The 24,611-nt window shown below is 51.1% G+C and overlaps 1 protein-coding gene across 2 annotated transcripts in view; it reads right to left on the reverse strand.

The window, feature by feature from the left end:
* The window catches only part of tnni3k (TNNI3 interacting kinase), a 77,379-nt gene that overhangs the window by 37,592 nt on the left and 15,176 nt on the right, over window positions 1-24,611 (reverse strand). For both annotated transcript variants that reach the window (XM_067989779.1, XM_067989780.1), the window contains exons 8-20: window positions 22,529-22,673; window positions 21,668-21,772; window positions 21,465-21,559; window positions 15,174-15,323; window positions 13,801-13,887; window positions 12,658-12,714; window positions 11,037-11,129; window positions 10,834-10,891; window positions 9,913-10,107; window positions 8,206-8,310; window positions 4,693-4,745; window positions 3,262-3,314; window positions 2,130-2,262 (exon numbers count right to left, since the gene is read on the reverse strand). In XM_067989779.1, coding sequence (XP_067845880.1) covers window positions 2,130-2,262; window positions 3,262-3,314; window positions 4,693-4,745; window positions 8,206-8,310; window positions 9,913-10,107; window positions 10,834-10,891; window positions 11,037-11,129; window positions 12,658-12,714; window positions 13,801-13,887; window positions 15,174-15,323; window positions 21,465-21,559; window positions 21,668-21,772; window positions 22,529-22,673 — 1,329 coding nt within the window. The remainder of the gene's footprint in view (window positions 1-2,129; window positions 2,263-3,261; window positions 3,315-4,692; window positions 4,746-8,205; window positions 8,311-9,912; window positions 10,108-10,833; window positions 10,892-11,036; window positions 11,130-12,657; window positions 12,715-13,800; window positions 13,888-15,173; window positions 15,324-21,464; window positions 21,560-21,667; window positions 21,773-22,528; window positions 22,674-24,611) is intronic.

Below are 24,611 nucleotides of genomic sequence, written 5' to 3' on the forward strand. Positions count from 1 at the left end.
TCCTCCCTTCGATCTCTCCCCGTCCTCCCTTCGATCTCTCCCCGTCCTCCCTTCGATCTCTCCCCGTCCTCCCTTCGATCTCTCCCCGTCCTCCCTTCGATCTCTCCCCGTCCTCCCTTCGATCTCTCCCCGTCCTCCCTTCGATCTCTCCCCGTCCTCCCTTCGATCTCTCCCCGTCCTCCCTTCGATCTCTCCCCGTCCTCCCTTCGATCTCTCCCCGTCCTCCCTTCGATCTCTCCCCGTCCTCCCTTCGATCTCTCCCCGTCCTCCCTTCGATCTCTCCCCGTCCTCCCTTCGATCTCTCCCCGTCCTCCCTTCGATCTCTCCCCGTCCTCCCTTCGATCTCTCCCCGTCCTCCCTTCGATCTCTCCCCGTCCTCCCTTCGATCTCTCCCCGTCCTCCCTTCGATCTCTCCCCGTCCTCCCTTCGATCTCTCCCCGTCCTCCCTTCGATCTCTCCCCGTCCTCCCTTCGATCTCTCCCCGTCCTCCCTTCGATCTCTCCCCGTCCTCCCTTCGATCTCTCCCCGTCCTCCCTTCGATCTCTCCCCGTCCTCCCTTCGATCTCTCCCCGTCCTCCCTTCGATCTCTCCCCGTCCTCCCTTCGATCTCTCCCCGTCCTCCCTTCGATCTCTCCCCGTCCTCCCTTCGATCTCTCCCCGTCCTCCCTTCGATCTCTCCCCGTCCTCCCTTCGATCTCTCCCCGTCCTCCCTTCGATCTCTCCCCGTCCTCCCTTCGATCTCTCCCCGTCCTCCCTTCGATCTCTCCCCGTCCTCCCTTCGATCTCTCCCCGTCCTCCCTTCGATCTCTCCCCGTCCTCCCTTCGATCTCTCCCCGTCCTCCCTTCGATCTCTCCCCGTCCTCCCTTCGATCTCTCCCCGTCCTCCCTTCGATCTCTCCCCGTCCTCCCTTCGATCTCTCCCCGTCCTCCCTTCGATCTCTCCCCGTCCTCCCTTCGATCTCTCCCCGTCCTCCCTTCGATCTCTCCCCGTCCTCCCTTCGATCTCTCCCCGTCCTCCCTTCGATCTCTCCCCGTCCTCCCTTCGATCTCTCCCCGTCCTCCCTTCGATCTCTCCCCGTCCTCCCTTCGATCTCTCCCCGTCCTCCCTTCGATCTCTCCCCGTCCTCCCTTCGATCTCTCCCCGTCCTCCCTTCGATCTCTCCCCGTCCTCCCTTCGATCTCTCCCCGTCCTCCCTTCGATCTCTCCCCGTCCTCCCTTCGATCTCTCCCCGTCCTCCCTTCGATCTCTCCCCGTCCTCCCTTCGATCTCTCCCCGTCCTCCCTTCGATCTCTCCCCGTCCTCCCTTCGATCTCTCCCCGTCCTCCCTTCGATCTCTCCCCGTCCTCCCTTCGATCTCTCCCCGTCCTCCCTTCGATCTCTCCCCGTCCTCCCTTCGATCTCTCCCCGTCCTCCCTTCGATCTCTCCCCGTCCTCCCTTCGATCTCTCCCCGTCCTCCCTTCGATCTCTCCCCGTCCTCCCTTCGATCTCTCCCCGTCCTCCCTTCGATCTCTCCCCGTCCTCCCTTCGATCTCTCCCCGTCCTCCCTTCGATCTCTCCCCGTCCTCCCTTCGATCTCTCCCCGTCCTCCCTTCGATCTCTCCCCGTCCTCCCTTCGATCTCTCCCCGTCCTCCCTTCGATCTCTCCCCGTCCTCCCTTCGATCTCTCCCCGTCCTCCCTTCGATCTCTCCCCGTCCTCCCTTCGATCTCTCCCCGTCCTCCCTTCGATCTCTCCCCGTCCTCCCTTCGATCTCTCCCCGTCCTCCCTTCGATCTCTCCCCGTCCTCCCTTCGATCTCTCCCCGTCCTCCCTTCGATCTCTCCCCGTCCTCCCTTCGATCTCTCCCCGTCCTCCCTTCGATCTCTCCCCGTCCTCCCTTCGATCTCTCCCCGTCCTCCCTTCGATCTCTCCCCGTCCTCCCTTCGATCTCTCCCCGTCCTCCCTTCGATCTCTCCCCGTCCTCCCTTCGATCTCTCCCCGTCCTCCCTTCGATCTCTCCCCGTCCTCCCTTCGATCTCTCCCCGTCCTCCCTTCGATCTCTCCCCGTCCTCCCTTCGATCTCTCCCCGTCCTCCCTTCGATCTCTCCCCGTCCTCCCTTCAATCTTCCTTTCTTTACCATTCTAGTTACCTGGTTTAAGATGAGCGAACGGGATTTCGCCTGTTAGCAGTTCCCAGAGACACAGAGCGTAGCTGAAGACATCGGCTTTTATGGTGTAGCGGGTACATTGTGTGAACACCTCTGGGGCCATCCAGCGCAGGTTCTGAACGGCAGACACACATTCAATTACAATGGTTTACACCTTCACCATCGAGACAAAGACAATTCCTAATGTCTTGTGAACCGAGGGTTGCCAATTCTGCTTGGACATAGTCCTGGAGGTTTCATCACATGACCGTCTGCCTCCAACCTCCCCGCCTGGTCAAACAGCTCTTTTTTCCATCTCCAATATTTTTATAACTAATAAATGAAAGTGTTCAAAGAAAAATTTTTAAAAAGCATTTTTTTTCAATACCCCTATGATTTTACTCCCGGGTTGCTCGTTGCAGTGTCCTGGAGATTAATCTTTAATTCCTGGAGACTCCAGGACTATCCTGGAGGGTTGGCGACCTTATTTTTTAAAAATTCGTTCATGGGATGTGGGCGTCGCTGGCAAGGCCGGCATTTATTGCCCATCCCAAATTGCCCCTTCAGAAGGTGGTGGTGAGCCGCCTTCTTGAACCGCTGCAGTCCGTGTGGTGACGGTTCTCCCACAGAGCTGTTAGGAAGGGAGTTCCAGGATTTTGACCCAGCGACGATGAAGGAATGGCGATATATTTCCAAGTCAGGATGATGTGTGACTTGGAGGGGAACGTGCAGGTGGTGTTGTTCCCACGTGCCTGCTGCCCTTGTCCTTCTAGGTGGTAGAGGTCGCTGGTTTGGGAGGTGCTGTCGAAGAAGCCTTGGCGAGTTGCTGCAGTGCATCCTGTGGATGGTACACAATGCAGCCACGGTGCGCCGGTGGTGAAGGGAGTGAATGCTTAGGGTGAACCATAAACAAGGCTGTGAGTTGGGCCAATGAAAACTTACTAACCAGTACGAGATTGTACAATGACCCTGAGTTTAGGGGCCTAGAGAGTTAAAGGCACGGCTGCCAAAGGTGGGGTGAAGGAAGTGGGGGACGCCCAAGAGTCCGGAGTTGGAGGAACCCAGAGTTAGGCGGTTAGAGATAGGGAGGGGCGAGGCCATGGAGGGATTTGAAGACAAAGATGAAGTCACATACCCCCGGTTGCTTTGTCATGTTGTCTTCATCCATTGACAGAAGAAATCTGGACTCTGAAAGTAGAGGAAGCTTTTCAACAGCACGCTCGTTATTCAGGTTGTAAATTTAAGACTCACGAAACAATAGTAAACAGAGATTAGTGTTTATCTGTTACAGACGTACATGTTGGATATATGAACCAATAACGCAGCTTAAAGGATCGCAGAACTTACAGCGTAAGTGAGTTCACGTGCGTAACTACAACGTGCCCACGTCTCCTCCATCTTTTACGCGCCTGTCCATCAAACCCTTCCGTTCAAACAAAACTCCACCCAAAAAACTGGCCACACCTCCCACCCCCAAATGTGAGTATTCTCCAATTGTGCTTGTTTGTTTGGGGTGGGGCTCTATCAACATTGCGGCCAGATTTTCAGGCACAGCAGGAAACAAGATAATTTTTCCGGTCTATTGACTGCAATTTTTTTTTTTTTTGAGTGTTTTTTTACAAAAATTTCTCCTCACTGAGATCTTTGTTCCTTTGAAAGCATTTTTAGGACATCAGTATAAGTCACATTAAAATTGAAAGGCTTCCCCGATTACAGGTTCTTAAACACAAATGAAGGTTAAATAAGATAAAACTTAAATTTTAAGACTCTTGAAAGGAGTATACCAGGATAGTACCAGGGATGAGGGACTTGAGTTATGCGGAGAGACTGGAGAAGCTGGTGTGGTTCTCCTTAGAGCAGAGAAGGTTAAGGGCAGATTTAATAGGGGTTTTCAAATTATGAGGAGGTTTTGATAGAGTAAATAAGGAGAAACTGTTTCCACTGGCAGGAGGGTCGGTAACCAGAGGACACAGATTTAAGGTGATTGGCAAAAGAACCAGAGGGGAGATGAGGAGAAACTTTTTTTTTTTTTTACACAGCGAGTTGTTCTGATCTGGAATGCGCTGCCTGAAAGGGCGGTGGAAGCAGATTCAATAATAACTTTCAAAAGGGAATTGGAGAAATACTTGAAAAGGAAACATTTATAGGGCTGTGGGGAAAGAGCAGGGGGACTGGGATTAATTGGATAGCTCTTTCAAAGAGCCAACACAGGCATGAAGGGCCGAATGGCCTCCTTCTGTTGCTCTATGATTCTATGGCGTGGGTTTGACGCTTTCCTTGGGCCCCGATTGTTTTCACATCATTTACGCCCATTTCTAATGAGACTGGGAGGATAGTTGGACGTAATTTAGCATCGGCAAAACGGGCTTGACATTAGGCGCATTTTCAGGTCTTGCTTCCGCAATGGGCCCAAGGAGGAATCTCCTGGCCCTTGTACTTCAGTCAATTCAATAATATCCATCAGACAAGACACATGATACTCTGGCCATTATGGTGTAGGGCAGACTTGTTGGACCCGTCAATTTCGTACGTACATCAGCCAAGTTCCTATATACAAAATTCAAACCTCCAAAATCAGCGACCACTGCGTGACCATCTTCATAGAGCAGGATATTGTGGCTGTCAGATCGAAGAGAGAAGAAATCCATTACTTTCCGTAAAGTAAACATGCGTTGAATTCGACAGGTTTAATAAGAAAAAGAGAAAAGAAAGAACGTGCATTTATATAGCACCTTTCACGACCTCAGGACGTTCCAAAGCACTTTGCGGCCAATGAAGAACTTCTTGAATTGCATTACTGTTGTAATGAAGGAAAATGTGACAGCCAATTTGCACACAGCAAGGTCCCACAAACAGCAATGCAATAGTGACCAGACAATCTGTTTCCAAAGAAAACAACCTCTGCCTACCCAATCTTTTCTCATAGCTAAAATACTCCAGCCCTGGGAACATCCTCGTAAATCTCCTCTGCACCCTCTCTAGTGCAATCACATCTTTCCTTCAATGTGGTGGCCAGAACTGTACACAGTACAGTTGTGGCCTAACCTATGTTTTATACAGTTCTAGCATAACCTCCCTGCTCTTACATTCTATGCCTCGGCTAATAAAGGAAAGTATCCCGTATGCCTTTTTAACCTTATCTACCTCTCCTGCTACCTTCAGGGATCTGTGGACATGCACTCCAAGGTCCCTTTTATGTCACTTAATCCAAAGTCACCTGTTCCTCTCAAACCTGCTCCACTTAGGTCATATCTCAAATTACTCAGTATCATACTGTATCCCAAAATGTTATTTTCTGAAAGAAATATAGCTAATTTGCATTTGAATGAATCAATACAGGGGTGTCCTGCCACATCCAGTCGTGAATGGTGGTGGACAATTAAACATCTAATGGGAGGAGGAGACTCCATGAGCATCCCCATCCTCAATGATGGCAGAGTCCAGCACGTGAGTGCAAAAGATAAGGCTGAAGCGTTTGCAACCATCGTCAGCCAGAAGTGCCGAGTGGATGATCCATCTCGGCCTCCTCCCGATATCCCCACCATCACAGAAGCCAGTCTTCGGTCAATTCGATTCACTCCACGTGTTATCAAGAAACGGCTGAGTGCACTGAATACAATAAAGGCTATGGGCCCCAACAACATCCCAGCTGCAGTGCTGAAGCCTTGTGCTCCAGAACTAGCCACGCCTCGAGACAAACTGTTCCAGTACAGCTACAACACTGGCATCTACTCGACAATGTGGAAAATTGCCCAGGTATGTCCTGTCCACAAAAAGCAGGACAAATCCAATCCGGCCAATTACCGCCCCATCAGTCTACTCTCAATCATCAGCAACATGATGGAAGGTGTCGTCGACAGTGCTATCAAGCGGCACTTACTCACCAATAACCTGCTCACCGATGCTCAGTTTGGGTTCCGCCAGGACCACTCGGCTCCAGACCTCAATACAGTCTTGGTCCAAACATGGACAAAAGAGCTGAATTCCAGAGGTGAGGTGAGAGTGACTGCCCTTGACATCAAGGCAGCATTTGACCGAGTGTGGCACCAAGGAGCCCTAGTAAAATTGAAGTCAATGGGAATCAGGGAGAAAACTCTCCAGTGGCTGGAGTCATACCAACAGAAGGTAGTGGCTGGAGTCATACCAACAGATGGTAGTGGTTGTTGGAGGCCAATCATCTCAACCCCAGGACACTGCTGCAGGAGTTCCTCAGGGCAATGTCCTTGGCCCAACCATCTTCAGCTGGTTCATCAATGACCTTCCCTCCATCATAAGGTCAGAAATAGGGATGTTCGCTGATGACTGCACAGTGTTCAGTTCCATTCGCAACCCCTCAAATAATGAAGCAGTCCGTGCACACATGCAGCAAGACCTGGACAACATCCAGGCTTGGGCTGATAAGTGGCAAGTAACATTCGCGCCAGACAAGTGCCAGGCAATAACCATCTCCAACAAGAGAGAGTCTAACCACCTCCCCTTGACATTCAATGGCATTACCATCACCGAATCCCCCACTATCAACATCCTGGGAGTCACCATTGACCAGAAACTTAACTGAACCAGCCATATAAATACTGTGGCTACAAGAGCAGGACAGAGGCTGGGTATTCTGCGGCGAGTGACTCACCTCCTGACTCCCCAAAGCCTTTCCACCATCTACAAGGCAAAAGTAAGGAATGTGATGGAATACTCTCCACTTGCCTGGATGAGTGCAGTTCCAACAACACCCAAGAAGCTCGACACCATCCAGGTCAAAGCAGCCCACTTGATTGGCACTCCATCCACCACCCTAAACATTCACTCCCTTCACCACCGGCGCACTGTGGCTGCAGTGTGTACCATCCACAGGATGCACTGCAGCAACTCGCCAAGGCTTCTTCGACAGCACCTCCCAAACCCGCGACCTCTACCACCGAGAAGGACAAGGGCAGCAGGCACATGGGAACAACACCAGCTGCATCTTCCCCTCCAAGTCACACACCATCCCGACTTGGAAATATATCGCCGTTCCTTCATCGTCGCTGACTCAAAATCTTGGAATTCCCTTCCTAACAGCATTGTGGGAGAACCGTCACCACGCGGACTGCAGCGGTTCAAGAAGGCAGCTCACCACCACCTTCTCATGGGCAATTAGGGATGGGCAATAAATCTGGCCTTGCCAGTGACGTCCACATCCCATGAACGAATTTTTTAAAAAGTTTCACCCGTGTCCTGGCCAATATTTATCCCTCAACCAGCATCACAAAAACAGATTATTTGGTCGTTATTTCATTGCTGTTTGTGGGATCTTGCTGTGCGTAAATTGCCGCGTTTCCTACATTACAACAGTGACTATACTTCAAAAGTACTCCATTGGCTGAGTTCCTTACTGGATTTATTAGTGTCTATTTTATATTTATGACCTCTAGTTTTGGTCTCCCCACAAGTGGAAACATCGTCTCTATGTCTACCCTACCAAACCCTTTCATTATCTTAAAGACTTATCAGGTCACCGCTCAGTCTTCTCTTTTCTAGAGAAAAACACCCCAACCTATTCAATCTTTCCTGATAAGTATAACCTCTCTGTTTTGAAAATCTTTTTTGCACCTTCTCCAATGCCTCTATATCCTTATTATAATATGGAGACCAGAACTGTGCACAGAGCTCCAAGTGTGGTCTAACCAAGGTTCTATACAAGTTCAGCATAGCATCTCTGCTTTTGAATTCTATCCCTCTAGAAATGAATCCCAGTCCAGTGCTTGATTTGTTTTTTTATGGCCTTATTAACCTGTGTCGCCACTTTTAGTGATTTGTGCATCTGTAGTCTTAGATCCCTCTGCTCCTCTACCCCATTTAGACTCTTATTTTCCAAGCAGTTTGTGGCCTCCTTATTCTTCCTGCCAAAATGCACCACCTCACACTTATCTATATTGAAATTGATTTGCCAATTACACATTCATTCTGCAAGTTTATTAATGTCGCCCAACATTAATGAGTAACGGCCTGAGTGAGATTTATTTTTTGAAAGTTGTCTTGAACCAATGGGTTAAACAATCCCAGTGCCAACACTGGCTTGCTCTCTGGCCCCAGACTGTCTTACCTGTTGAGGTCCCGGTGTATGATTGGTTGAGTCAGGTTGTGAAGATACTCCATGCCTTTGGCCACATCAATCGCTATGATTAATTTGGATTGAAGATCAATGATTCTGTGGATTCAAGAAGAAAGATATCAAGTCAGACTGGAAGGCGTAAAGGACAGCAACAACTTGCATTGATAAAGTGCCTTTAACATAGTAAAACATCCCCAAGTGCTTCACATGAGCATAATCAGACAATAATTGACACCGAGCCACATTTTGAGACATTAGGACAGGGATCTTGATCAAAAAGGTAGGTTTTAAGGAGCGTCTTAAAGGAGAGAGAGGTAGAGAGGCGGAGAGGTTTAGGGAGGGAATTCCAGAGCTTAGGGCCTGGGAAGCTGAAGGCACGGCCGCCAATGGTGGGGCGAAAGGATTGGAGGAGACACAAGAGGCCAGAATTGGAGGAGTGCAGAGACCTCGGAGGGTTACAGGGCTAGAGGAGGTTACAGAGATAGGGAGGGGCAAAGCCATGGAGGGATTTAATTACAAGGGTGAGAATTTTAAAATCGAAGTGATGATGGACTGGGAGCCAATGTAGGTCAGCGAGCACAGGGGTGATGGGTGAACGGGACTTGGTATGAGTTAGGATATGGGCAGCAGAGTTTTGTATGAGTTCAAGTAAATGGAGGGTGGAAGAGGGGAGGACGGCCAGGAGAGCATTGGAATAATCGAATCTGGAGGTGATAAAAACATGGATGAGAGTTTCAGCAGCAGTAAAAAACTCACAAATTTGACCAAAAAATATACACTGAAAATGAAAAGTCCAGAGACAGCTTTACAAAAAGCATATGGGATCCTTGACTTTATAAGTAGAGGCATAGAGGACAAAAGCAAGGAAGTTATGCTAAACCTTTGTAAATCATTGGTTAGGTCTCAGGGGGAATATTGTGCCCAATTCTGGGCACCACACTTTAGGAAGGATGTCAAGGCCTTGGAGAGGGTGCAGAAGAGATTTACTAGAATGGTACCAGGGATGAGGGACTTCAGTTACGTGGAGAGACTGGAGAAGCTGGGATTGTTCTACTTAGAACAGAGAAGGTTAAGGGGAGATTTAATGGAGGTGTTCAAAATCATGAAGGGTTTTGATAGAGTAAATAAGGAGAAACTGTTTCCAGTGGCAGGAGGGTCGGTAACCAGAGGACACAGATTTAAGATAATTGGCAAAAGAACCAGAGAGGAGATGAGGAGATGAGGAGATTTTTTTATTAATGCAGGGAGTTGTTCTGATCTGGAATGCGCTGCCTGAAAGGGCGGTGGAAGCAGATTCAATGATAACTTTCAAAAGGGAATTGGATAAATACTTGAAAAGGAAAAAATTTGCAGAGCTATGGGGAAACTGTCAACATTCAAGATCAAATTAGGCAGGTAGAGCAAGGAAAAGGGTTTGAAGGGATACGGAAACAAGGCAAACAAATGCGATTAGGGCAGTTTACTCACGTGGAGGGTAAATGCCGACATGGACTGGATGGGCCGAATGGCCTATTTCCATATTGTTACTTCTATCTATTTCAATGAAAGGGCAGGGGGGGAGGGGTGGGACTAATTGAAAAGCATTTTCAAAAACAGACAGCACAGGCACGATGGGCCGAATGGCCTCCTTCTGTGCTGTGTGATTCCGTGATTCTATGGAAACAATACTAGTAGAAAACTAGCAAATATAAACCGTACCTCTTTTGTTCATGTAACAGGGAGAACAAGGACCCTCCCGAGATGTACTGCGTGACTATCGCGAACTGACTCGGGTCATCCAAACAGGCACCGACAAACTGAATGACGCAGGGATGATTGAGGCGGCAGAGGATGGAGACCTCACGACAGAACATATCGACGTCCGACTTGGAGCAAAATGTGTTGGCTCGGTATCTAGCAGAGAATGTGAAGGAATGTAATGGAAGTGCATGGATCAATCAGCCAGATCAATACTAAACAGCAACACTCCGAGAACCCAAAAGAGGTGATCTGTCAGTCGCGATAATAACAGAGTGGCGGGTTCTGTGGGATATCATCGCATGGGCACTTGGCGTCAGATTGTTATATCCAATATTTTAAGCAAAGGTGTTACAGAGGATCAGGAGGAGGCCATTCGGCCCCTCGAGCCTGTTCTGACATTCAATTAGACCATGGCCGATCTGTACCGCAGCACCATTTAAGGTGTCAGCCGTGGCGCAGCGGGTAGCACTCTCGCCTCTGAATCAGAAGGTTGTGGGTTCAAGTCCCCGCTCTCGAGCCTTAAGCACGTAATCTTGGCCGACACCCCACTGAGGGAGCGCCGCACAGTGGGAGGTGCTGTCTTTTGGGTGAGACGTTAAACCAATGACCCTTCTGCCATCTCAGGTGGGTGTAAAATCAGTATTGCAAAGGAAAGGTATTCTTTTATCTACACTGGCAATCGAAATTCCTTCTTCACACTCCCCCCACCCCCCCCCCCCCTGCTGTGATAAAAAGCCCAGTCTGGAACCGCTCTCTGTGGTCTCTCTCAAGTGCGTTTTAAACTCTCAATATTATATAAAATTCTATATAATAGCTTTGATGATGAGCTTATTCTATTCAATGATCCGTACCTGCCGACCCTCACAATTACGATCTTACCTTTTAATGGCAACAATTTTATTCCTGCATCTTCCTTTGTAAACTTTTCCAAACGAACCTAACAGACAGATAAAAGGTGATCAGTCGCAGCCTGCGGCCGGGAATTCAGCGAAATTCGCTTTCCAGCGTGTTCCGCTTCAATCGCGCACGCGCGTGTGTGTGTGTGTGTGTGTGTGTGTGTGTGTGTGTGGCGGGGTCTGTACCTGATCCGATAATTTCGTGGAACTTGATGTCCGACAGCTGAAGTTGGAAGTGAGAGGGAAGGCTGGCTCGCAGGAGGAGAACATCGGCCTTTTCTGCGAATGGGGGAAAAGAAAGGGACCGCGTGATCAGAGATTCTCCGAGAATTCGGTACACAACAAGAGCAACAACAACTCGCATTTATATAGCACCTTTAACGTCCCAAGGTACGTCACAGGAGCCATTATCAAACAAACATTTGACACTGAGCCACATAAGGAGATATTAGGACAGGTGACCAAAAGCTTGGTCAAAGAGGTGGTTTTTAAGGAGCGTCTTAAAGGAGGAGAGAGAGAGGGGGAGAGGGGGAGAGGTTTAGGGAGGGAATTCCAGAGCTCGGGGCCGAGGCAGCTGAAGGCACGGCCGCCAATGGTGGAGCGATTAAAATCGGGGATGCGCAGCAGGCCAGAATTGGAGGAGCGCAGAGATCTCGGAGGGTTGTAGGGCTGGAGGAGGTTCCAGAGATAGGGAGGGGCCATTTGGCTCATCGTGTTTGAGCTATCTCTCCAGCAGGCCTGTCTAATCCCATTACCCTGCACTTTCCCCATGATGTACATTGGGGCAACATTATGGAGGAAATATGGGGGAAATCTCCTCTATTACCCAGAGCAGTGATACAAGTGTGGCTCAAAGAACAGATCTCGGATTTCTTTTTAAAATTATTTTCCTCTAATCTTTTCCTTTCTTCTCCTAAAGACTCTGCCTCCTTTCTAGAGCCCTTTATCTGCTCCGGTACCTGTGTGAGCCTAGACAATGTGTGCCATCAGCCGATTTGACTGTGGGTGGCATGACAGCCTGAGCCCACCCAACAATGCCCCTATTCACAAAGCCCAAGATCCCATACGCGTTCTTAACCGCCTTATCAACTTGCCCTGCCACCTTTAAAGATTTGTGAGTATGCACCCCCAGATCCCTCTACTCTTGCACCCCCCCCTTAAATTAGTACCATTTAGATTATACTGCCTCCCCATGTTGTTCCACCCAAAGTGCATTATTTCACACTTATCCGTATTAAATTTCATCTGCCATGTGTCTGCCCATTTCACCCGCCTGTCCGTGTCCTCCTGAAGTCTGTTACTATCCTCCTCACTGTTTACTACATTTCCGAGTTTTGTATCGTCCTTAAACTTTGAAATTGTTCTCCCTATGCCCGAGTCTAGGTCATTAATATAAAGCAAGAACAGCAATGGTACTTTCCAGTGAGGGTCACTGGATAGCGACCAGGACCAAGAAACCTGGCTGAATTTGTTCCCCCCCGCTTACAAAGCCTAGGAACACTGAGGCCGTTTGTACCTCCCCTACTGTTATCCTGGCCCAGATCAGGCTGGGCTTTGAACTTGGGACCTTCCGGTCTGTAAGGTTTTTGACCTTTAACAAGGGTTGAGCCCAATTTTTACAAATACAATTGCACAGCTGTCAGTGTTAATCTTACATCAAAAATCTATCTTCCTGTTATTAATGGGGTCTCAGTTGAATGGAAGTGATGGACACATTATTTCTTTCATTTGAGGTCCTGCCCATCGAGTTTGCCGGCTGAGGTCTCGGTACTGAAACATGCCCTCACTCTGGCATGCATCTTCTCACCTTTCGTCATGCTTTTGATCTTCCCAAGTGGTGACGGAACAGAAACATAGGAACCATCTGTGAAAGAAACGAGGGTGGGTTAAGTTTAATATTGTTGTTGATTTCGATTTTCTACACGAAAGAAAGAAGGAAAGATAGAAAGAATGAAGTCCTTTTGAAGTGTGGTCACTGTTGTAATGTAGGAAACGCAGCAGCCAATTTGCACACAGCAAGGTCCCATTAAGAGCATTGAAATAAATGATCAGATATTCTGTTTAAATGTGTTGGTTGAGGGATAAATATTGGCCGGGACCCCAGGAGAATTCCCCTGCTCTTCTTCGTTTTGAGCCATGGGATCATTTACGTCAACCTGAGAGGGCAGACGGGGCCTCGGTTTAACATCTCATCTGAAGGACTCCTCCAACAGTGCAGCACTCCCTCAGTACCGTCCCTCCGACAGTGCGGCGCTCCCTCAGTACCGTCCCTCCGACAGGGCGGCGCTCCCTCAGTACCGTCCCTCCGACAGGGCGGCGCTCCCTCAGTACCGACCCTCCGACAGGGCGGCGCTCCCTCAGTACCGACCCTCCGACAGGGCGGCGCTCCCTCAGTACCGACCCTCCGACAGGGCGGCGCTCCCTCAGTACCGACCCTCCGACAGGGCGGCGCTCCCTCAGTACCGACCCTCCGACAGGGCGGCGCTCCCTCAGTACCGACCCTCCGACAGGGCGGCGCTCCCTCAGTACCGACCCTCCGACAGGGCGGCGCTCCCTCAGTACCGACCCTCCGACAGGGCGGCGCTCCCTCAGTACCGACCCTCCGACAGGGCGGCGCTCCCTCAGTACCGACCCTCCGACAGGGCGGCGCTCCCTCAGTACCGACCCTCCGACAGGGCGGCGCTCCCTCAGTACCGACCCTCCGACAGGGCGGCGCTCCCTGGGAGTGTCAGCCTAGATTTTATGCTCAAGTCCCTGGAGTGGGACTTTGAACCTATAATCTTCTGACTCAGAGGCGAGAGTGTTGCCCACTGAGCGAAGGCTGACACTTAATGTACTGAACAAATTCAAATAAAGTTGTAAAAATGATTGTGATTCTTATTTTGTGCTATCTCAATACCTTGCATTACTACAGAGGTGAAGTGTAATAATCTCAAATTCGTGCATTTACCTCCGCCGGGTTGGGAATACTCATTGCAAGGAGATTCATCCTCAGGTCTTTTATAATGCTTAAGCAGAGTCACTATGGCATCGTGACCTGGACAAAGAACAGGGACAACATCAGCTGGGAACTCTCCAGATGCAAAGCAACGTTTGCAATTAATTTGTCATGCATGTTCTGCGTCTAAGCACTGTGACAAATTCCAGCATTTTAGGATTAAGAAAGACTTGCTTTTATACAGTGCCTTTGACAACCTCAGGAACTCCCAAAGCGCTTTACAGCCAATTAAGTACTTTTGAAGTGTAGTCACTGTTGAAATGTAGGAAAACGCAGTAGCCAATTTGTGCACAGCAAGATCCCACAAACAGCAATAAGATAAATAACCAATTAATCGGTTTTAGTGATATTGGTTGAGCTCGTCTTCGAAATAGTGGCCCTGGGATCTTCTACATCCACCTGAGGGGGCAGACAGGGCCTTGGTTTAACGTCTCATCCGCAAGATGGCGCCTCCGACAGTGCCGCGCTCCCTCAGCACTGACCCTCCGACAGTGCAGCGCTCCCTCAGCACTGACCCTCCGACAGTGCAGCGCTCCCTCAGCACTGACCCTCCGACAGTGCAGCGCTCCCTCAGCACTGACCCTCCGACAGTGCAGCGCTCCCTCAGCACTGACCCTCCGACAGTGCAGCGCTCCCTCAGCACTGACCCTCCGACAGTGCAGCGCTCCCTCAGCACTGACCCTCCGACAGTGCAGCGCTCACTCAGCACTGACCCTCCGACAGTGCAGCGCTCACTCAGCACTGACCCTCCGACAGTGCAGCGCTCCCTCAGCACTGACTCTCCGACAGTGCAGCGCTCCCTCAGCACTGATCCTCAGACAGTGCAGCGCTCCCTCAGCACTGACCCTCCGACAGTGCAGCGCTCCCTCAGCACTGACCCTCCGACAGTGCAGCGCTCCCTCAGCACTGACCCTCCGACAGTGCAGCGCTCCCTCAGCACTGACCCTCCGACAGTGCAGCGCTCCCTCAGCACTGACCCTCCGACAGTGCAGCGCTCCCTCAGCACTGACCCTCCGACAGTGCAGCACTCCCTCAGCACTGACCCTCCGACAGTGCAGCACTCCCTCAGCACTGACTCTCCGACAGTGCAGCGCTCCCTCAGCACTGACTCTCCGACAGTGCAGCGTTCCCTCAGCACTGACCCTCTGACAGTGCAGCACTCCCTCAGTACTGCACTGACGTATCAGCGTGGATTTTGTGCTCAAATGTCTGGAATGGGACTTGAATCCACGACCTTCGCGGTTCAGAGTCAGAAGGGCTACCCACTGAGCCATGGTCGACATTGACTGCGTCATCAAAACACGATGTGACAGCAGCTCACGTACCTTTCTCGTAAGCCCACATGAGGCAGGTTTGCTCATCCTTCTCACCACTGGCACGGCTGGGGTCAGAGGCCACCAAATTCATGTCAGCTCCACTGTCCAATAAGAACTGCACCAGACGAATGTGGCCATGGTAGCAGGCACTGTGCAGACCTGGGTGTAAAACCAGAGCTCAGTAACACTTGGCAATGGTGGAGCGTTAAGTTTGAGAGGCCTTATGGAGGCTTCACGCGTCACCTAGTATATAGGGTTGCCAACTCTGGTTGGACGCGTTTCTGGAGATTGACCTCCCGACCTCCAACCGCCCCGCCCCCATGCTCCCGCCATTGGTCACCCGACACGCCCACCCTCGCGGCACCCAGCCTTCCCATGGCCAATCGCAGAGCAAACAGACTCTTCGGGCTCGATTGTGAAATGGTGGCGGGTTGGCAGCGGGCGGGGGGGGTGGGGGGGGGGGGTATCAAGTTGTGCATGGCAAACCCGAATAAACAAAACTCACCGTTTCCGACGCGATCACGGTGTAATTGATGGTGATTAAAGTTGTTTCTGGGTTTCACGCCTGGCAGCAAGCATGATTGACTGGGGGGGGGGGAGAGAGAGACATGGGAAGATCGGGGGGGGGGGGAGGAGACATGGGAAGATCGGGGGGGGGGGGAGGAGACATGGGAAGATCGGGGGGGGGGAGGAGACATGGGAAGATCGGGGGGGGGGGAGGAGACATGGGAAGATCGGGGGGGGGGAGACATGGGAAGATCGGGGGGGGGGAGACATGGGAAGATCGGGGGGGGGGAGACATGGGAAGATCGGGGGGGGGGAGACATGGGAAGATCGGGGGGGGGGGGGGACATGGGAAGATCGGGGGGGGGGAGGAGACATGGGAAGATCGGGGGGGGGGAGGAGACATGGGAAGATCGGGGGGGGGGGGAGACATGGGAAGATCGGGGGGGGGAGACATGGGAAGATCGGGGGGGGGGGGGAAGGCATGGGAAGATCGGGGGGGGGGGGGAGGCATGGGAAGATCGGGGGGGGGGGGGGAGGCATGGGAAGATCGGGGGGGGTGGGGGGGAGACATGGGAAGATCGGGGGGGGGGGGAGACATGGGAAGATCGGGGGGGAAGACATGGGAAGATCGGGGGGGGGGGGGGAAGACATGGGAAGATCGGGGGGGGGAGGAGACATGGGAAGATCGGGGGGGGGAGGAGACATGGGAAGATCGGGGGGGGGAGACATGGGAAGATCGGGGGGGGGGGGGGGGGGAGACATGGGAAGATCGGGGGGGGGGAGACATGGGAAGATCGGGGGGGGGGGAGACATGGGAAGATCGGGGGGGGGGGGACATGGGAAGATCGGGGGGGGGGGGACATGGGAAGATCGGGGGGGGGGGGACATGGGAAGATCGGGGGGGGGGGGACATGGGAAGATCGGGGGGGGGGGGACATGGGAAGATCGGGGGGGGGGGACATGGGAAGATCGGGGGGGGGGGACATGGGAAGATCGGGGGGGGGGGACATGGGAAGATCGGGGGGGGGGGACATGGGAAGATCGGGGGGGGGGACATGGGAAGATCGGGGGGGGGGACATGGGAAGATCGGGGGGGGGGACATGGGAAGATCGGGGGGGGGGACATGGGAAGATCGGGGGGGGGGACATGGGAAGATCGGGGGGGGGACATGGGAAGATCGGGGTGGGGGACATGGGAAGATCGGGGTGGGGGACATGGGAAGATCGGGGTGGGGGACATGGGAAGATCGGGGTGGGGGACATGGGAAGATCGGGGTGGGGGACATGGGAAGATCGGGGTGGGGGACATGGGAAGATCGGGGGGGGGACATGGGAAGATCGGGGGGGGGACATGGGAAGATCGGGGGGGGGACATGGGAAGATCGGGGTGGGGGACATGGGAAGATCGGGGTGGGGGACATGGGAAGATCGGGGTGGGGGACATGGGAAGATCGGGGGGGGGGACATGGGAAGATCGGGGGGGGGGGGACATGGGAAGATCGGGGGGGGGGACATGGGAAGATCGGGGGGGGGGGGACATGGGAAGATCGGGGGGGGGGGGACATGGGAAGATCGGGGGGGGGGGGACATGGGAAGATCGGGGGGGGGGGGACATGGGAAGATCGGGGGGGGGGGACATGGGAAGATCGGGGGGGGGGGACATGGGAAGATCGGGGGGGGGGGACATGGGAAGATCGGGGGGGGGGGGACATGGGAAGATCGGGGGGGGGGACATGGGAAGATCGGGGGGGGGGGGACATGGGAAGATCGGGGGGGGGGGACATGGGAAGATCGGGGGGGGGGACATGGGAAGATCGGGGGGGGGGACATGGGAAGATCGGGGGGGGGACATGGGAAGATCGGGGGGGGGGACATGGGAAGATCGGGGGGGGGGACATGGGAAGATCGGGGGGGGGGACATGGGAAGATCGGGGGGGGGGACATGGGAAGATCGGGGGGGGGGACATGGGAAGATCGGGGGGGGGGGGACATGGGAAGATCGGGGGGGGGGGGACATGGGAAGATCGGGGGGGGGGGGACATGGGAAGATCGGGGGGGGGGGGACATGGGAAGATCGGGGGGGGGGGACATGGGAAGATCGGGGGGGGGGGACATGGGAAGATCGGGGGGGGGGGACATGGGAAGATCGGGGGGGGGGGACATGGGAAGATCGGGGGGGGGGGACATGGGAAGATCGGGGGGGGGGGACATGGGAAGATCGGGGGGGGGGGACATGGGAAGATCGGGGGGGGGGACATGGGAAGATCGGGGGGGGGGTACATGGGAAGATCGGGGGGGGGGTACATGGGAAGATCGGGGGGGGGGAACAGGGGACGATCGGGGGGCGGAGAGGGGGTGATCGGGGGGCGGAGAGGGGGTGATCGGGGGGCGGAGAGGGGACGATCGCGAGGGACATGGTGGGGGAGAGAGGGGGATATTGGAGAGGGAGACGTCGGACATCAGACAAGGTTGGAAAGGTAGGGAGAAGAGCCTCTCAAAATTTACCCTTAAAGTATCAAAAGCATGGGATGGGATAAAGCTAGCTGGGCAAGTAAGCTTGCTCCTTCCATAGACCATGGACAACATACTGTGTCATGGACTGAACCCCACCCATTCAAACCCCTGAGAGAAAATCTTGAATAATCAAACAAAACTCAGGAACATTTATCCTTTTTTTGCACATCTCCAATATTGAATCCCTCCCTTCTGTACTCCTCAAACAACACCTGCCCCACTAACCCCAGCAGCACAGTTACCATTTTGTCTACTATTGGTCATCCGAGCCAAATCCTATTCCTATAATCTTCCTTGCATTTCTCTGCCAGATGTTTATCCAGCTCCTTTTTGAAACAGCCTGTGGTGAGAAAAATATGTCCTTTCAACACAGCCTGTGGTGAGAAAAATATGTCCTTTCAAATCTCTGGTCTAGCTTGTTCTTCTCTCATACAAAAGTTACTTGCCACCTATCAGCCTGAGCCTGGATGTTGTCCAGGTCTTGCTGCATGCGGGCTCGGACTGCTTCATTATCTGAGGGGTTGCGAATGGAACTGAACACTGCAGTCATCAGTGAACGTCCCCATTTCTGACCTTATGATGGAGGGAAGGTCATTGATGAAGCAGCTGAAGATGGTTGGGCCTAGGACACTGCCCTGAGGAACTCCTGCAGCAATATCCTGGGGCTGAGATGATTGGCCTCCAACAACCACTACCATCTTCCTTTGTGCTAGGTATGACTCCAGCCACTGGAGAGTTTTTCCTGTGATCCCCATTGACCAATATTACTAGGGCTCTTTGATGCCACACTCAGTCAAATGCTGCCTTGATGTCAAGGGCAGACACTCTCACCTCACCTCTCGAATTCAGCTCTTTTGTCCATGTTTGGACCAAGACTGTAATGAGGTCTGGACTTGAGATTTTTTTTTATTCGTTCACGGGATGTGGACGTCGCTGGCAAGGCCAGCATTTATTGCCCATCCCTAATTGCCCTTGAGAAGGTGGTGGTGAGCCGCCTTCTTGAACCGCTGCAGTCCGTGTGGTGAAGGTTCTCCCACAGTGCTGTTAGGAAGGGAGTTCCAGGATTTTGACCCAGCGACGATGAAGGAACGGCGATATATTTCCAAGTCAGGATGGAGTGTGACTTGGAGGGGAACATGCAGGTGGTGTTGTTCCCATGTGCCTGCTGCTCTTATCCTTCTAGGTGGTAGAGGTCATGGGTTTGGGAGGTGCTGTCGAAGAAGCCTTGGCAAGTTGCTGCAGCGCATCCTGTAGATGGTACACACTGCATCCAATGTGCGCGGTGGTGAAGGGAGTGAATGTTTAGGGTGGTGGATGGGGTGCCAATCAAGCGGGCTGCTTTGTCCTGGATGGTGTCGAGCTTCTTGAGTGTTGTTGGAGCTGCACTCATTCAGGCAAGTGGAGAGTATTCCATCACACTCCTGACTTGTGCCTTGTAGATGGTGGAAAGGCTTTGGGGAGTCAGGAGGTGAGTCACTTGCCACAGAATACCCAGCCTCTGACCTGCTCTTGTAGCCACAGTATTTATATGGCTGGTCCAGTTAAGTTTCTGGTCAATGGTGACCCCCTAGGATGTTGTTGGTTGGGGATTCGGCGATGGTAATGCCGTTGAATGTCAAGGGGAGGTGGTTAGACTCTCTCTTGTTGGAGATGGTCATTGCCTGGCACTTGTCTGGCGCGAATGTTACTTGCCACATATCAGCCCAAGCCTGGATGTTGTCATTGATGAAGCAGCTGAAGATGGTTGGGCCAAGGACACTGCCCCGAGGAACTCCTGCAGCAATGTCCTGGTGCTGAGATGATTGGCCTCCAACAAACACGACCATCTTCCTTTGTGCTAGGTATGACTCCAGCCACTGGAGAGTTTTCCCCCGGATTGAGTGACAACAGCTTCACATGGACTGGAAAATTTCAGTAAATGATCAATAATCATGTTGAAATCTTTGATCAATGACACTCTTTCATCAAGAACATGTTTCCTTCTTCCTGTTCAATCCACTTGAATTATCTTTACTGCATAATGTCAAAACCTATATCGCCCTTCTTTTATTGATACTCGTCTGGTCAATGCTGCTCTGAACGTTTTCCCTTTGCTTCTTCTAACTTAAAATACGCAACCTGCCTCCTCTCTGTACGCCCTTCCTTAGCTCGGATACTTTACTCCAGATCTCTCTGAATGCGCATTATCTCCTTTATATTTTTTGTCTTGTCACATAGCTTGAATTCACCAACACATTCATATCACAATTAATGAACAGTGTGAACATCCCATGATTTGGAATCTGCCCATTAAAATGTTTTTTTCCCATTGACCATCACCTTCTGCTTCTTCTGCCCAAACAGCCATCAGTCCAAATAACTGATCCGCAATTAATTCCACGAGCCTTAAACTTCCTCAAAAGTCTCACAAGTGGAACTTTATTAACTGTCTTCTAGAAATCCAGGTATAACTATATCCGCTGGATACATAGAATTACATGGAATTTACAGCTCAGAAACAGGCCATTCGACCCAACTGGTCTATGCTGGTGTTTATACTCCACAGGAGCCTCCTCCCATCCTTCTTCATCTCACCCTATCGGCATAACCTCCTATTCCATGTGTTTATCCAGCTTCCTCTTAAATTCTTCTATGCTATTCGCCTCAACTACTCCTTGTGGGAGCGAGTGCAACATTCTAACCACTCTCTGAGTAAAGAAGTTTCTCCTGAATTCCCCACTGGATTTATTAGTTACTATTTTATATTTATGACCCCTAGTTTTGGGCTCCCCCACAAGTGGAATCATCTTCTCTACATCTACCCTATCAAACCCCTTCATAATCTTAAAGACCTCTATCAGGTCACCCCTCAGCCTTCTCTTTTCTAGAGAAAAAAGAGCCCCAGCCTGTTCAATCTTTCCTGATAGGTATAACCTCTCAGTTCTGGTGTCATCCTTGTAAATCTTTTTTGCACCTTCTCCAATGCCTCTATATCCTTTTTATAATATGGAGACCAGAACTGTGCACAGTGCTCCAAGTGTGGTCTAACCAAGGTTCGATACAAATTTAACATAGCTTCTCTGCTTTTCAATTTTATCCCTCTAGAAATGAACCCCAGTGCTTGGTTTGCTTTTTTTTATGGCCTTATTAACCTGCGTCACCACTTCTAGTGATTTGTGAATCTGTACCCCCAGATCCCTTTGCTCCACTATCCAATTTAGGCTCTTATTTTACAAGGAGTGTGTGGCCCCCTTATTCTTCCTACCAAAATACCTCTCACCCACTGGGACAATGTCTTACCAGTATGTCCATCCCTTCCTTGATGATTTATGCTCATGGCATTCTGGCTGATCAGAAACTTGACCAGTTCAAGGTCCTTCCCATAAGTACAGGAGCTGCGGTCAAAGTTGCAAAGAGTAAATCTCAAGCAATTCCTGCTCCGTGTGAAACAATAAATGAGCACGCAGCAAAAGACCCGGCACTCCCTACGTCAGGTATCCCACCTGTGGAAAGAGGTTTCACTGACAATGTTTTCCTTCGTCAAGCTTTCGGTCCCCGACAGTTGGATGAGTTCTTTGGCCACGTCCAGTTTGCCATTGTAACAAGCCCTGAGGATCAAAAAAACCGCAGCAACACCATTCATTTCCAGCACAGGCGAATCTAGGAACATAGGAACAGCAGTAGGCCATTCAGCCCCTTGAGCTTGTTCCACCATTCAATTAGATCATGGCGGATCTGTATCTTAACTCCATCTACCCGCCTTGGTTTCATAACCCATGATACCCTTACCTGACAAAATCTATCTATCTCAGTTTTGAAATTTTCAATTGACCCCCCAGCCTCAACAGCTTTTTGGGGGAAGAGAGTTCCAGATTTCCACTCCCCTTTGTGTGAAGAAATGCTTCCTGACATCACCCCTGAACGGCCGAGCTCTAATTTTAAGATTGTGCCCCCTTGTTCTGGACTCCCCCCACCAGAGGAAATGATTTCTCTCTAGCTACCCTATCAACTGCTTTAATCGTCCCTTAATCTTCTGTGCTCAAGGGAATACAAGCCTGGTCTATGCTAATTGTCCTCATAATTTAACCCTTTTAGCCCCCGTATCATTCTGGTGAATCTGCGCTGCACCCTCTCCAAGGCCAATATATCCTTCCTGAGGTGCGGTGCCCAGAACTGAACCCAGTCTCCAGATGTGGTCTGACCAGAGCTCTGTACAGCTGGAACATCACTTCCTCCCCTTTGTATTCCAGCCCCTGAGATAAAGGCCAACATTCCATTAGCCTTTTTAATTATTTTTCGTATCCGTTCACTAGCTTTTAGTGTTAATCTACGCAACGATGAAGCGAATGAATCAGCCGACTTACAGGTGTAGAGCTGTATCGCCGTAGATATTCACCGCGTGGGGCTGCACATCAAAGTTGCCTTGTAACAAGTACTTCACGATATCATGATGGCCAAAGCGGCAGCTAAAATGGAGGGGTGAATGGTCCTCATTGTCCTGAGCATTAACTGAGGTCATCAGATAACAGGAGACAATCATTTGGTTAGTATTCTTGGAGATATAACGATGACATTCATCAGACAACAAGGGACAGCCATTTTGTTATGCAAGAAAACGGTTAAATTCTTTACATTAACTTTAGCTTTTAAGTGAGTTCCGGTTCACAATGTTCAGTTAGTAAAAGGGATTCCAGTCAGACAGTGTCTTAGCTGATAAGGAGAGGCCACGAAACTGTCTCTGTTAGCTCTCGCCTTGAAAAGGCACCTGCCATAGATCTGGAAAATCAGGGAGTGTGAGTGAGGCTTGGGGAATTAAAACTGAAGTTTTTGCAGCCAAACGACAAGGGTCGACCAGCCGTTAACCCTTCGAGCTCGAAACCTGTGACGTGGAGAATTATCCGGTACCTTGTACTGTAAGTGTCTCAAGTATATATCTAATTATTTTTAGTAATGGTTATCACTGTGTATGTGTAGATATTGGTAATAATATTTATCATTGTATATGCGTAGTTATTGGTAATAATAGTTATCATTGTATGTGTGTAGTTATTGGTAATAATAGTTATAATTGTACATGTGTAGTTACTGGTAATAATAGTTATCATTGTACATGTGTAGTTACTGGTAATACTGGCTATCATTGTACATGTGTAGTTACTGGTAATACTGGCTATCATTGTACATGTGTAGTTACTGGTAATACTGGCTATCATTGTACATGTGTAGTTATTATTAATAATAATCATTGTATCAGGATACTTATTGATAATAATAGTTATCATTGTTTGCTTAATTCCGATGAAAGCCAATAAATGCCTTTGAATCCTATTATCTTGTGGAATAATGTATAAATTTATGAGTAAAAACACCATTCCCTAACAGTCAGTATTATAGAATCATAGAAGTTTACAACATGGAAACAGGCCCTTCGGCCCAACATGTCCATGTCGCCCAGTTGATACCACTAAGCTAGTCCCAATTGCCTGCACTTGGCCCATATACCTCTATACCCATCTTACCCATGTAACTGTCCAAATGCTTTTTAAAAGACAAAATTGTACCCGCCTCTACTACTGCCTCTGGCAGCTCGTTCCAAGTCAACGGTACAAGTTTATGAATTGATGGCTCGTTGTATGCACTGAGAATCTTGGAGATAAAACAATAAAACCCATCATTACCATGGTTTGGAATTTCTGACTGGTCACGGTAGAATTTCGGTGTAATTTAAATTTTAAAATGATGTTAAGATAAATGCAGCTGGGAAGAGGTTAAACCAGCGGTGCCCAGCTCCTGGGAAACGTGGGTTAGATTGAGACGACGCAACTGGTGAAGTGGGGCTACCTGCGTACAACTCAAATTGAGATGCTGGAAGTTCATTTGGACATTCCAGGCAACGTCTGCACCTACTATGTTAGGATGGCCTGCTTACTGAAGGACAGCAGGGGACCTGACCCTGATCCTGGATTCGACCCCCGGTTGGACCCGAACCCTGGCCCCAATCCCGGCCCCCGAACTGACCCCACCTTCCGGCCCCGACCTGACCCCAATCCCGGCCCCTGAACTGACCCGACCTTCCGGCCCAACCCCAGGCCCCGAACTGACACCAATCCTGACCTGATCCCAATCCTGTCTCCCGGGACCGACCACCGGACCCGACCCCCGACCTGATTCCAATCCTGACCCCAGGGACCGAACCCCAGGCCCGGTCCCCGGATCCGACTCCCGGACCCGACACCAATCCTGACGCCCCAAGATCCGAACACTGGACCTGACCCCCAAACTGACCCCAACCCCCGACTCCCGGACCGACCCCCGGACCCTCTTACCCGAGGACCGCTGCGACTCTAGCACAGGCCCGATCTTGTGCTCCTGGTCACCGACAGGCTCTCATCACGGCAGGCTGCATACAAGGAACACAGGAACAGGAGGAGGCCATTCAGCCCCTCG

Source organism: Heptranchias perlo, chromosome 9, assembly GCF_035084215.1.
Source record: "Heptranchias perlo isolate sHepPer1 chromosome 9, sHepPer1.hap1, whole genome shotgun sequence".
Taxonomy (NCBI): Eukaryota; Metazoa; Chordata; class Chondrichthyes; order Hexanchiformes; family Hexanchidae; genus Heptranchias; species Heptranchias perlo.